The sequence below is a fragment of the Tachypleus tridentatus genome, chromosome 9 (assembly GCF_004210375.1).
Source record: "Tachypleus tridentatus isolate NWPU-2018 chromosome 9, ASM421037v1, whole genome shotgun sequence".
Classification (NCBI taxonomy): domain Eukaryota; kingdom Metazoa; phylum Arthropoda; class Merostomata; order Xiphosura; family Limulidae; genus Tachypleus; species Tachypleus tridentatus.
Window position 1 is genome coordinate 115,765,481 of NC_134833.1, and position 15,629 is coordinate 115,781,109.

Consider the following 15,629-nt stretch of genomic DNA (forward strand, 5'->3'; position numbering starts at 1 on the left):
ATCCTTAAATATTAGAACTTATTTACATTGATCTGATTGCAATAAACTTTTTAGTCTAAAAATCTAAAACCTCCAACTTTTTATTTATGTTTTACCTCTGTTCAAATAGTCTACTTTTTAATAGAGATTCTGGTGTGGATTTCTTTGTTTCAAATTATTTTTTATTATCCTGTGCAATTATAATGTCTTGAAAGAAAACACAAAAGAGACAGAATAATTTCACAAAGTGTTCAAAGTCAATACCTTTGGCATCAAACAACTATAAATATTTCATTACTTTTTGTGTTCTTCACCTAAAAATTAAATATAATTTTATAAATACAGTATTTTCATTTAATTCTGTGAACACATTTTAGACACAATTTCAAACTAATGAAATCTAAAGTAAGTATACTGTAGTACAATACTCACACTGCTAGCAGGAGTACTTAAAAGTGATACACTAGGACTGAGTCTTTCTGGTGTCCCCTGCCGTTCACTCAAGTTCCCTAATGATTCACTTTTTTCTTCTTTTTTGAAAAGGCTGACTTTAGCTGATGGTTTAGTTTTCTTCATTTGAACAGACTTTACAGGCCAGCAAAATGATAATTCTTCAGGGTGAGTGATTTCTAAAAACAAATTGAAATTTAAAAAATTAACATGAAAACATTTACTAGGTAACTATTCTTAAAATGATGTCATAATTGACATACATGAAAGTATCTTGAAATAGGAATATTAGCATGCATAAATTTACTGAAATTTTTATATCATATCAGTTCATCCCTTAAGTAATGTCTGATTTTAGGTTCAGAAAAAGATGAAGGATATCAAACTCTTTTAATGTTACTTTATCAATAATGTATGCTCCATTATTATTAATTACTTCCTGCCAATGATTCACAAGCTTTTGAATGCCACTTCTACAAAAGTTTTGCAGTTTGGAGGAAAAGAATGTAGAGAGGGTAGTTTGACATCTTCATGTGTTCCAAGCTCTTTTCCATCAAGATAGTTCTGCAAACTTCAGAATAGATGATAATCAGATGGGAAAAGGTTTGGAGAATAAGGAGGATGTGGAAGTTTTTCCCAGTCTAACTCTTCAATCTTTGCAGATGTGATCCTTACTGTATAGGGCCGTGCATTATCCTGGTGTAACACAACACCTTTACGACTGATCAAAGCAGATCAAAGTTGACAATAGAAGTCTGATGTAATTGTTACATTGAGTGGCAGCAACTCAAAGTAGATCACACCAACACACCAAATGCTTAACAAGACTTTCCTAGAGTGGAGGTCCATTTTGGGTTGTGCTTTCGCCAGTTTACCTGCACTGAGACATTGTTTGTGACACTTACAATTTCATAAAATTTCCATTTTTCATCTCCGGTCACTAACCTGTCCAAAAAAGGTGAGTTATATTCACGAGAGTGCAGAGAAATGAAAATGTCCACTCTTGCTCTTAGGTTGGCTTCTGTCAAATCATAGAGGACCCATCTTCCAAGTTTTTACATCTTTCCAAGCTATTGCAGATGACTGTAAACTGTTGAATGGGTTGAATTAAGCTTTTGTGCCAATTCTTCAACTGTTACAGCACAATCTTCATCAAGTGCAGCCAGCAACAATCATCATTAAACTCAACAGGATGACATGAATGTAGTGCACTTAAGCTGTAGTCACCTGATCTGAACTTCTGAAACCACCTTCGACAATTTCTTTCATAAAGAAATTCCACACCATAAGCACCTTGAATGTTTTGTGTAGTTTCTGCTGCACTATTGCCTATTTTAAACTCATAAAGCATTATATGCTTAATGTGCTGCTTAGACACATCAATCTTCATAAGGGTTTATTTGATTAATGATCTGAAAAAGTGGAGCTGGTTTAGTTTCTTTTATTTGTCTGAATATTTTTATACACATCCTACTACATATTTTAGTCATTAAAGCCTTCTGCAAAGACAGAAATGATGATGCACTTTCTGTATTAAATTTTTGGACATTACTTACAAAATGACCTAATATATTAAAAAAGTAGTGATTTTTAAACATATGTAAATAAGCTTTGATCTTGTAAAGTGATAATATTAAAATCATCTATTCATTTTCAAATCAACATTTATCCAAACTTATTTCCAGATAAAACAACGTATCCTCACAGTACAGCATTCTGCAGATGTATGATTTTCACTACACTTATATCTGTAAGTTAAAAGTATCTGCAAAAAAGCAAATTCTAGAGAAGCACTCCAGTACTTTTGGTTGTTTAAAAATTATTCATGTTACTTTCTAATATGGATTGTGTAACATAAAAAATATATCAATCACTTAAATAGCATGTCCCATTACAAAATTAATAAAATTGGGGAAATGGCCATGTAGCCATAAATATGGAGGTCTCGCAAAATGACATACCTCCATGTTGTATCATAAATCTTCTCAATGTCAAAGAATATTGATACAAGATGTTGTCCTTTGAGAAAGGCTTCTCTGATTGACATTTCAAGTCAAATCAGGTGGTTCATGGTGGAACGCTGTCGTTGGAACCCACATTGAGTGGGTGAGAGGAGGTTGTTTGATTCGAGGAACCAAACAAGATGAGCATTAAGCATCCTCTCTAAGGTCTTACACAGACTGCTCATCAAAGCAATTGGATGATAGTTTGAAGGAATCTTGAGGTCCTTCCCAGGCTTACAGAAAGGGAGGACAATAGTCTGGTGCCAGGCATCAGGAAAAACATTCTCTTGCCAGATCTGGTTAAAAACAATCAGAAGAATATAGCAAGAAAAGCAGGAGATAGATGGTGCAGCATTTCATATTGTACATCATCAGGTCTGACTGATGTACTGCCAGATCAATGAAGGGCCAGTTTGAGTTCCACCAGTGTAAAGGGATGACTATAGTCATAAATACAATCAGCTTAAAAGTAAAATGGTGATTGCTCTGCCTGAGTCTTGATGGCTAAGAAGGTGGAGGATGAAGCAGAAGTGCTACATACCTGGCAAAAGTTTTCATCTTGAGTATCAGCAATGCTCCAGGTATCAGCTACTTCCTGAACATCAGAAAACAAAATCAAGAGGACCACAGAATTATATTGTCCACTGACCTTTTGAATCTTGTCCCATATCACTTTGGAACTGGTAGTAGAAGATATGCTGTTTGTGAACTTAATCCAAGAGTCCCTCTGACTTTGACGTCTTACCTACCTTGCATGTGCATGGGCCTACTGGAAAGTGATACGGCACAAGAGTGTGAGGTACCTACGAAAAGTATCCCAGGCCTGTTTTTGAGCCTTCTGTGCCATGTGGCAGGCAGGATTCTACCAAGGACGAAGATATCATGGAAAACGTGTCGAGATTTTAGGAATATACTGAGCAGCTACCTGTAAAATATAGTCAGTTACTGCTACCACACAGTCGTCTATTGATAGCTTATGGATGATGGCAGGGATCAAGTTCTGTGAGAGTAGTGAAAGAAGGCCGTTTGTGTGATCCAGCTTCCAACAGGGTCACGCTGGTCAGGTGGCATCGAGCACGGCCAGTCTCTCTCAAAATTATAGGAAAATGATCCCTACCTCGTGGATTATTGTCAACCCTCCATGAAAAGTAGGAAAATAATGAAGGGAAGCAAACTTAGAGAGCAATAGCAGTAAACAACTGATTAGGTGCATTAAAATAAATGTGAGAACCACTACTGAAAAGAGAAAGGTTGTGATCAGAGAGTATATGCTATACAGAGCGACATCTCCCATAAATATCAGCACTTCCCCAGAGGGGATGATGTCCATTAAAGTCCCCCAAAATTAAAAAGGGAGATGGCAACTGTTCAATGAGAGCATCAAGGTCTGATTGATCTAGGTCTCTCCAGGCAACAGATAGAGAGAACAAACAGTGATGGTACAACCCAAGGAAACATGGATGGCTACAGCCTCTAAAGGTGTGTTGAGTAGCAAAGACAGGGTGGACACATGCTGATCAACCAACAGTACCACCCCTCCCCATGCACTCTTCCTTCACACAGCCTGTCATTTCTGTACAATGAAAACTGCCAAAAAGGTGATTGTATCAGCAGATTTCAGAAATGTTTCCTTAAAGAAAGATGTGCAGGATGGTAGGAAGCAATCAGTGCTTTGATGTCATCCAGATTAGAATGTAAACCTTGACAGTTCCATTGAGTCAGGGTGGCCATTTTTATTTATGTGTACATAAATTGGGTGGAGAGCCCTTCTGTTTACGATCACATCTTTTTTCTTTACCGACTTTATCTGTCAACCTCCACTGATCCTGCCCTGGGTTGATTGAGCAGGTCTTTATTGTTGAAAGAGGATTCCAGTGACTGAGGATGTACACAAATGATTGTTTTGCATCTCAGAGTAGAAAAAGAAGATGTACTGAGAAAATTCCCATACCCAAAACCAAAGGAAGTGGATCTTGGGATTTGCTGGAATGTATATTAGGGACAGGGATGGGTGTTGACATTGATTCATCAACTTTTTTTAACCATGGAGGTCAAAAGACTTTTTGTTTGGTTTGAAAACGATTCTTTCAGAGGCACAGAGAGATCCGTCTACACTCCCACTTTAGTAGTGGAACAAAGTGCAGCAGCATATGTCCAAGATGTAGTGGTGGACAGCAACTTTTGAGCCTCAGGGTAAGTAATGTTTTGAATCATCTTTAAATGCTGTACCTGGTTTTCTTCCATCCTTTAGGGCAAGAATGAAAGTAGGATGGCTGAGAGCCATTGTAATTAATGCAATGAGGGTCTGTTTCACACTTACAGGCATCTTGGTCCTTGCCACCGCAATAAGCACACGTCAAGAAACCATGACACAATGTCTTTGAGTGACCGAACTGCTTACACTGGAAACATCTGAGAGGGTTTGGAACGTATGGCTGTACCTTGCAATTAAGATAACCTACCTTGATGGTGGCAGGTGGATGCGGTGATGTAAATGTCAGAATTAGAACATTGGTCAGCATCATAGTTCCATCTTTGCAAGTGGAGATACAACTCACTGCAGAAACTCCTTGGGTGGAGAAACCAGCAAGAAATCCCACTCAACAATAACTCCTCATGAAGAATTCAAAGTAGCATGAGATATAACCTCAACAGGTACATCCCCAATTGCCTTTGGATGCAAGAGGAGTTCACTGTGCTGAGATGTGGATGTTTCCACCAATATGTCACCAGAGTGAAGCTTCTTGACTAACTTTGGAGAGCCAGCAAGTCCCTTTTGAATGAAAAAGGGAGACATCTTCCCTAAAGTTTTGTCTGAAAGAGAATGTAGTATAAGAAAATTAGGTATAGGTGTTACAGATATTGAAGATTATTGCTCAAAATCTTCAAGACGTGGTCATTTACCTCTGGACTGTTTTTTTCACTATTTTATTAAGTTTTTATTTGGAGGATCCATAATAAAAAAACAAGAATATTTCAGTGCCCACTGACCCCACCCACCATGAAGCACTACAAGGAGTTGCACTACAATGCCAAACAAGAACATTGTAGCAATGCCAAGGTTTCATGAGCACTATACCCAAACATCAGCATCAGACACAATATCCACAACACTTTTTGATAACATCCATCACTGGCACTTGTTTGACCCTAGCCAAAGTGGACTTGCCAACTGGTCCTAGCGGGGCCACCCGTCTAAAGGAATTCAAGGCCAAAGTGGCGTGTTAGGGTTGGACCCCTCACAACCACCAGAATCCTCTCCTCCCCTTTACGGGTCACCATGCACAGCAAACATGTGGGTGGATGTTAAATCTCAGAAGAGGTAAACTGAAAGAACAGAACCTTCCATGGGAGGTCCCCTCACCATGTACAGGAATACACACCAAGGGGGCAAGAAGAAGATGTAGAGTCCTTAGTGTAAAGGAGAGAACACAAGTGAAAAGAATAACACCTTGGACTATTAAGCAGGCAAAAAGATCAAAACAAGGCCACCAAATAATTGACAAAGGCAATAGGCTGAAGAATTACAAACAAGTTGAGTGTTAAGAGTGGCAAAGACATTGATGAGAAATGTACCAAACTGAGAGAAATCCAAATAAACACATGAGGGTGGAAAGATCACTCTATGGTTAACCCTACTGTCAGAGATCTACCTATGGTCACAAATTAAAAGCCATGAAATCTTGCATTCAAAGTTTTATTGAGCTACAATTTCTTGAATGTATGTCAATTAAGTTTGGAATCAAATTGTGGATTATAATTCAAATTTTAGTATTAGACATTAGTTAAGTTCTTAATTAAAAAGTAATATTAAGAAAAAATTTCTTAATTAAAAAGTAATATTAAGAAAAAATCCTAAATATTGATTTTTAAGCACCATGTGGTATGTTGAATGCAGCACTGGTTCAGATTAGTTATTTTTAATGCCCAAAAACAAAGTCTATTATAGTTTCTTACAAATCAGATACTTAAATTAGCAACATTAACAAACTAGAATATAATACAAGAATCTCCTATTTTTTTATTTTTTGAGATATAAATACACTTATTGAATCAACTAAGGTGGCCCCACCCACCTCTTCCATTTTTTAAAATACTCGCTTAAATACACCTGCTTTGGCCAGTGATGTGTGTATAACCAATTGAAAGCTCAGGATGTACTCATTGTGTTTTTCTCAGCCTCTGCACAGTATTTGAATGGGAAACTCTTCTTTTCATGCTATATTTTAATTGGTAAGACATTAGAAAGCTTGATAAATTATAGTGAAATTCTGTGGTAATGAAATAGTAATTTACAATTTCCTGTTGTTCAAAATGTGTATATGAAACCTAAAATATATTATTTTGGTTTACATCTTTCATATGCAAAATTTTATAAAGCTTAGAAACTTATGGCAAGCAGCAAATGAGTACAAAATCATAATTACAGGATATAACTGCTTTCTGTATTTCTTTTTTGCTATTCTATGTTGTTTTAGGAAAAATAACAAATTTCTGAATTTATTTGTAAATGGTAATAGTGTCAGTGCACAAGCACTGTGTCATTAAATGTCTATAGTGTTCATCACACACAGCTAAAAGATCAATAAAATAAAAATAATAAATATATATATAGATGTGTAATGTCATGAGATTAAACTTTTTTGATTAAACATTCATGGCTTCGTGTTATAATTTGTAGTCATTCTAAAATGAAAAAGTGTAATATATATTTATTTACTAATTTTTTTATGGTGGTTACACAGTTAGCCAAATCAGCCAAACCCATACAGAGACAGAATAGTGAAAATAACATGTCAAATATAGTTATTAAAAAAAAAAATTTGAAGGTTACAAAGATTTTTCTTGTGAAATTTAAAAGCTTTATGATGCATAAAAGTATTTTTATTCTTAAATTCAAAATTAGTGTGCATGTTGATTAGTCAACATTCAAAAAGAAAAAATGCATGAAGAAACATTACTTTAAAAAAATCTTAAAAGTTTAAAAAATCTGATATATTGTGTATAAGAGCCTTGTAATATTTACTGATAATTTGCAAAGTTTCATGAGGATATGCTTACTCTATTAAAAGTTATAGCATGAAAACTATAACAAGCTTAAGCATAATGATCATTAGCCCATGGAGGATGACGCATGCTAACACCAGACCTCAAATGAGAAATGAAATGTTCAGCATGAAACATTATGTCAGGAGAAGGAAGGGAAATAAAACACTCTGAAGACAGGTGTTATGTAACAAGGAAGAGACATTATCATATGGAAATGGTGAAAACAAGAAAATGTAGAAGCATGAGAAGGCATAGTATAAAAGGTCATCAAAATATTTCTCATTATGAACAGATTCAAAAATGCAGAAGAAACTTGAACACTTTCGGGAGAAGGAGGATGACACATGTAACAACCTATCTTCTAACCAATGATAGACAAAAAATCCTGTCAAGACTCCCCAGATCCAAAGCCTGTGTAATGGTACTTAGAATAGTGATACAAATATCAGAAAGTGTAAAACACAAATCCTGAAATTCATCTTAAACTGTGAAGAAGTTGAAAAGGATAAATCAATAAAGTTATTGTGGTAAACTATTACAGAAAACTAATTAAATTTTTAGTTTTCTTGTCACATAACCTGGTTTTGATTAAAAATATCTTAGCTTTTATTTCTTTTATTTCAAATGTGTTGTGCCAAGTACAGTTTTTGCTCAGAGAGTCAAAGTACACACATACACAGTTCCAAGAACTCAGTACAAGCCACACTCACACAAAATCAAAAATAGTTGTTACATAACAGATTAAATATGAATAGCATACTTGTACCCAACAGAATGAGAAGAGTTCACAATATATTTACCATATGTATGTCTTTTTACATACAAAAAATCACATTTTTTGGTGAAGTATCTTTGAAGAATTGTCATGAATATATTGTGACTTTGAATAGTCTGAATAGAAAGTGATTTTAATTTTAAGATTTAACACACTTTTCTTCATTTAAAAAAAATCTCAGATTTGTATAACCTTTAAAACATCCTTAAAATGTTTCAAGTTATTTTTCAGTAAAAATTTCTACTGTATCTACTGTTTTCTCTATCCCAACTCCACATAAGATTAGTCAATTTGACTGACCTAATAACAAAAAAAAAAACTGAAGTAAATCTAAGTTACCCTTTTTTTCTTTCTAGAATGACTTCAATTGTAACATGAAATTACATGTAGTTATCCTAAGTAGCTATGCCTCTTTATACTTAAATTGTTCTTTTTGTTCTCTGAACAGTGTCTAACCACTACTCAAGTCAGTGTATGTCATAAATCATTTGAAGAATGTGCAGCTCACGTTACACCATAGAATTACATAGTCAAAGAGATACTCCAAACTACTTGCACGTTTGCCTTGTGAAAATTTTATTATATCAGTAATTACTTTACCTTATCTAACCTTAGGTGTTTCCTATTTTTATATTTTAGTTTCTTTTATAACAATAAGTAAAGAATACATGATAAATGGGTAATAAAGTACTTAACTGGGCCTTTTTTTGCTATCAATTATTAATAATACTTAACCCTACTTTTTATACTAATGGTAATAATGCAAAAAATACTTTTTTTTTAAATTAAACAATACACTAAATAACATAGAATAATAACATACAAAAAGCAGACAATGTCTCTTAACTATCACAATTTTTCTGGATTTCTAACTATTAAACAAGAACCATTACGTGACATAAATAGCTAGAATCCCACACTAAATAGGTGGTGGGACTTGTGTGAGGGAAACAAAGAAACATCCCTCAAAAGCATCCAAAAAACACTTCCTAATATGTCAGATTTTAAGATCTGATGTAGGATACCATACCACTTTTGAACCAAGCATATTCTACACCCATTGCAGAAAAGTGTCACACATACTGGCAGAAAAATAGAGAAGCACACCCAAGAGGGAGAGAACTATGGCTGAAATCTGATCTGAATTATGCAATATTTATGACACTCAAACCCAAAAAACATAAACGTAGGTAAACAGAAAAGCACTACTAGGTGTAGAGTAGCTAAGGAGCAATGGACAATACATGGCAAGTCAACTACATCCAAAACTCATACTGTTGGGAACCAACAGTCATGTAAGGACTGTACCATCAGGAAGTCAACCATAATCCAAAACTTAGCTGCCAGGTACCAACATCCATGTGGGAGTAGGAAAAAGAATCATACCGCTGGCAGTCAACTACAATCTAAAACCCAGGCAACCAGAAATCAACATCCATATGGGGGAAGGAAAGAGGATCATCACAGTGGAAAGTCAACTACAATTCAAAACCTAGCCATCTAACAGAATGGGAAAGATGATTGTACAGTCTTCACCTCAAGTTCATGATATCAAAGAGAATCTAGTACCCCCTGACTCATAAACAGGGAGCATGTTACTATGATAAATTGATAGATCAAACAAAAAACCCAGCATTCAGTATCAAAAAGATATCTGTGTAATATAAAATATTATCCTCAAAAGTGAAATTGCCAGAACCACCCCAAATACAATAACATCCTTGCAATAATAAACACTGAGGGAATAATGAAGCAAAGGAACTATAATAATCTGCAAGTACCTCCGCAGTGACCCACAACATGGATGGAGTAGAAATGAGGAGGAATATAGACGTTTGTAAAACGTGTGAGGATTTATGTTGATTGGTTCTTCTCTAAATCCAAAATCTAGTCACTGGGAATTGACATTCACATGGAAGTAGGATAAGTGATAGACTATTTTGGCCCCAAGGTCATGAAAAATTACCAGCCTTCTTAGAACATCTCAATTCTGTAGACAAAGAATCCACTTCACTATGGAAAGAGGAACAAAACAGTCTATCGTTTCTTGACATATTCATCAGCAAACAATCAAGACAAATAACCACAACTGTATACAGAAAACCCACCCATATGGACAGATACCTACACTTCCAGTCTCATCATTCAACCTCAAAATGTGGTATAATCCAATGCCTAAACAAGAGAGCAGAAAACATTTGTGATAAGACATCCATAAAAGCAGAACACCAAAAGATCGAAGAGAGTTTTAAACAGAATGGTTACACCTCCTCCTTGAAGAAGACCACAACAGAAAGATCAGAAAGTCACCACTACTACCACCATTTACCTAGCATACCTACAACATTTCAGTGAAAAACTCAAATGCATAGCCAAAAATTTCAACATAGAAGTCCGGTGGAAATCCTACAATACCTTAACGTTCATTCTGGTAAAACACAAACAGCAACCTACCAAAGAGAATCTCAAAACCATCATCTATGAAATTCTGCAATGATACATACATTGAAGAAACTGGAAGAAAACTCATGACAAGAATAAAAGTACATAAAGATAGTACAAGACTAGCAAAAACACACTATTCAGCCATTGCAGAGCATGCCACGCCAACTGGACACAGAATAAAGTGGGAGAAAACTAGAATCATTGACACAGACAAATTCAGGAAGACAAGAAAAATCAAAGAATCATTTTATATTAACACGACTAAAACTTCAATAAACAGAGATTCTAGATTAGAGGTGAGTAACCTGTTGCTGGCATTCATTGAATCTACAGGAAATTTCTCCTCCAATCAGAACATGCTCTCCACCATCCACCAGGACACTATAAAAGACTGACAACACCCACACACACACTGAACTGAAGATGAAAGGTGGAAGACTTTCAAAACGTCGGCCTCTACACTTGTGTCTCTACAATAGGCAGTTGCCGTCCATTCTACAAAGTTTCATCAGACCATACTGATTTATTCAAGGTAAGGCATAGCAGGGATAAGCAGCTACCTCCGTCTGCTTTATTCATGTAGTCCATGGGTGAGTACCAGCCAGGATATGCAAATAAGAAGCAATTCTATTGCAAGGATAAACCTGCAAGTGATCTTGTGGAACACACCATATCTGCAGTGTGATCATGGAATTATAATATACAAGTTGAAAAAAAAAAGGGGGAGGGTATATCTATGATATGTAACTTACGAGGTCACAGTCTCAGGAAGGAGTGAATGATGACAACAGGTGGATTACAATACCTTAATGAAACAGCCACAGAAAGGAGCAAATGTGGCATGAACACAACAGATGTAGTCCTCCCAGTGCTCAACGGGTGAAGGACCTTCAACCATTGGCAGGGTAGACATGCAGGAAAAACATTAGGTGCTTAATAGGAGTGAAGACACCAGGAGGTGAAGATGGGTAGCACAATATAGACCCAATGGGTAAGGGAAAAAATCACAGACAAAAAATTGCAGGAAGCATGAGAACTGAAGTTAATGGAAAAAAGCATTGAAAACAATTAACAACCCAGCACATGTGCTGGAGTGAGAAGGGCATCAGGATCCCACCAAAAATAAATATGGAAGATGGTAAGAAATATACCAAATGAACCACTAAAATGTAGGTTAATAAAATCAATCCATAAAAAAAAGAAGAAATCATGCCAAAACAACCAAGTAAAAAACAAAACAGTGTGACTCAGGAAAGATCAGTCACAAAGACATGAACCAGAGTAACACAGATGCTCAAAATTTTGAAGAAAAAGACTAACAGAATTAAAAAAAAAAACCTGATGTAAACCTGTCTGAACTTGATGACAGTCAACAGCAAGAAGATGATAAACCAAAGACAAAAAGCAAAAGAAGTAACTGAGAAGGAAGAGAAGATTAAAAAAACCTTCACATGAAAGAGTACCCCCCAGAAGCTAGAGCCACCAAAATTTAGGAAGAGAAAAAGTCACTCTGTGGAAAAGTGTGTCAGAACTCTAAATTCAATAAGCAACATGGACAAAGCACCTTAAACATGTTCCTTCAGGAGATGTACATCAAGTTTATGGGTTTAAAATCTCTTGATTACCTCAAAGGGAACAAGAAGGAGTGTCCCCTTGGCAAATGATACAAGTCACCACCATCATCTGAACGAAACAGGATCAGTGAAATTAAACAAGAAGATTGTGAACTGAAGCACTTGGACTGGAAGAGGTGTCTTGGTGTGAAGGAGATAAGACCTTTCAACTGGAGACCATTATCCTGAAGCCTCCTGCTGATAGAACTACACCCCACACCTTTGGAGATGAGCATAAGAGAAGAGAGGAAGGAAGCAGTAAACCCAAAGTCATTGGGGGTATGTTGAATTATCAATGCATGTAGAAAAAAAGGAGAAGAAGAAAATGAACAGAAAAATTCAAAGTAAAAATTCAGATAGCCAAAATCACCTTTGAATACATTAGACAAGGAGAAAGGTTATTCCATTCAATGGAGGAGGTGTTTAAAAAATACATGCCCCAAAGAAACCATAATGTGAGAAATGTAACAAGAAAAATGTATCCAACAGGTAAATTCAAATATCACAGTAAGGAGTAGAAGAATATATGTTTACTCTAATTTGAAATAAGCTAACCAAAGCTAGACATCCAATGAATGTTGTTGGGAAAATCCACCAAATGTACAAGTTGGGTAAAATGCAGACCACCCAACAAACAACATATGGAAGCAATGTAAGTTCAAAGGTCAAAGCACAAAACTAATATCTTATCATGAGGTAAAAAATCAAAGATAAGAACATTTACCATGGGCATTCTCAGTTCTGCAGAAACAACCTTCCTAAATGAATGTGATCAACGACAACGTATTAAACCAGGGAAGACTCACAAAGTGATTGAAACAGAATAAACAGATCCAGAATCCCAATCATTGTTAAGAAAACAACACAAATGAAGAAAACAAACAGGTGCAGGACAAATAAAATTAATAAAGATAATATCTCAGATTGAAACGAAAGAGCAACTAAAAGAAAGTTAATACAAAATCACAGATATCCTGCACAATACTAAATGTACAGGAGTAACCCCAAAAAGTGACAGATGAAGAAAAAGAACTGTCTGTAAGACTCAATTAGCTGTGCCCCACCAGAGAAGCTCTTTAAAGTAAAGAAATCACATGGAGAGGATGACTTAAGATGACAATCACCACAACATGAAGAGAAGGAGGTATCCTACATACTAGTAGAAAACCTAAGAAAGGAGATGGAAGGTAAACATTAAGTGTATAAGTGTCAGCAAGATAAAATGAAGCAAGAAAAACTTAGGTAGAGGATAAAATTAAAAAGATTAACAGAAATGTAATTTAAATAAATCAGGAAGAAAATCTGCCTGATGGTAAACTAAGGCAAAATGAATTAAAGCTTGTAAAGCATGAGGCTTGCAAGTATACGATCGCAAAAGAGAGAGACAAAAAATTATCACGAAACAATGTCACAAGGGGAATATATTGAAAAGTACTAAGAAAATAACTTCACCCTTAAACAACAGGAATGTTGTAAGTATTAGCAACAATGATATGATGTATGTGTTTAAGGGTTAAATAGGCCTAGCATATTCTGCAGTAAAAGCCAGGAAGACACTTCATGGGAAAGTGGAGGAAAAATGACAAAATCTAGGTTATCTGACAATGAATTCAGGTGTTATAAGAACATGAATAATATTGTAAGAATGTAGGGTAAGCCCCAGCCTTCAGGGCTAGAGTTAATGTTAATAAGTATGAATTATAAATTAAATGCAATTAATGGTAAAAAGAAAGATGTAAATGAAGTTTCCAGTACAGTAAAAATGCTGAGAAATTGTATAGTGAAGTAAACATATGGATATGACGCTACATGCTGAAGAAAAAATAATTAACTTAAATATTGATTAACCTGAAAACAGAACCATGGGTAAATAAAAAATAACACTTATTATACCTAATTGAACAAGATACTTAATTTAGTTATTGAATAACCAAAAAGTAGAACTAAAGGTAAACCAAAACATAAAAACCTTGAAGCCTAACTGAACAATACATAACAAAAAATATTACTAATCTTTAAAAGAAAAACTTAACCAAACAATAAGCATGTACAATAATGGGATCAGTTTTTTGTAGACCACGGGTTCAGGGTTACACACAAACCAAGTGAATAGAAAGAGAATAAAAGGGAAATAATAATGAAAAATAATATAAATGTAATTGTTGTAAAATTGAGGAAGTTTACAGTAACAATAACCCATCTACGAGATATGATGAATGGAAAAAACAATATAGTGAAACTAATGATAAATGTATAAGAAAGATGAAATACAGGTGATCTTAAAATAACAAAGGACTATGGTAAACCTAAGGCAAATGGTATAGTAGAAAAAATACATCTAATATTAAAGGCTAACCTAAACTTGAGTATGAGTACTAACCAATCTAACAAAACTTATAAAACCCAAATGAAGTAAAGCTGAAAGATCTTCCTGCAAAGTACTATGACTTGAAGCCTGTGTAAATTTGTATAAATGTGCTAATAGAAGGTATAATCTTTAAAGCGGTGACATACAATTAATACCCCAAAATGAATAATCAAACACAAATATTTTGGCAGAAACAATAAAACGTTTTTAATAAAGTAACAAGTTCCATAACTGGGTAGAAATATAAAATAATTCCACTTCAGAATAACTCAACAAATCACAAATATCACCACTGTGTTATAAAGAGTAAACTTGTTGAAAGAATTAATACAAAGATATGAAAAATATTAAAACAAAACACTTGAAGTGAGCACAAACTAAACATTAGGACACAAGTATTGCAAGACAAGAAGTGATAGTAGAATTGAATAGAGGGAGTCTCACACATCAAGAGGGTAAGTCACACTTGTATTGGTGGAGGGTTTTCACATGATGATTTACACAAGAAACTCCCTGGAATTTGTCAATTCCAATTCAGGAGAGATAAAATTCTTGTGACATGTGTAAATATGGAGGGTAGTACTGGACAAGAATAACTATTTATGTAACTGAGGTAATGTACTACATTGGAAACAAATGTTAGTACTGCCTATCACAGAAAACAAACATTTTAATTCTTGGAGTTTTCATGACAATCCTTATCAATATATGCATACATATACATATATATGCTAAATATCTAGAATGGATTTCTTTTAAAGGTTAACAAGTAAGTCCTAAACAAAACTGCTTGAAATATACAAAATTTTAATCCTGTGATTGTGATAAAAATAAACCAAAAGTTGTAGAGCATATGATTACTTAGAACTTTAGATTTTAGAGATTAACTGGTAGTGACAGTTTTATTCCTGTATTTGTTAAAGTTCATTGCAATAACCTAACAAATT

The 15,629-nt window shown here is 34.9% G+C and overlaps 1 protein-coding gene across 3 annotated transcripts in view; it reads right to left on the bottom strand.

Moving 5' to 3' along the window:
* The window catches only part of LOC143226128 (unc-112-related protein-like), a 51,516-nt gene that overhangs the window by 21,889 nt on the left and 13,998 nt on the right, over window positions 1-15,629 (bottom strand). For all 3 annotated transcript variants that reach the window (XM_076456681.1, XM_076456683.1, XM_076456682.1), the window contains exon 4: window positions 412-608. In XM_076456681.1, coding sequence (XP_076312796.1) covers window positions 412-608 — 197 coding nt within the window. The remainder of the gene's footprint in view (window positions 1-411; window positions 609-15,629) is intronic.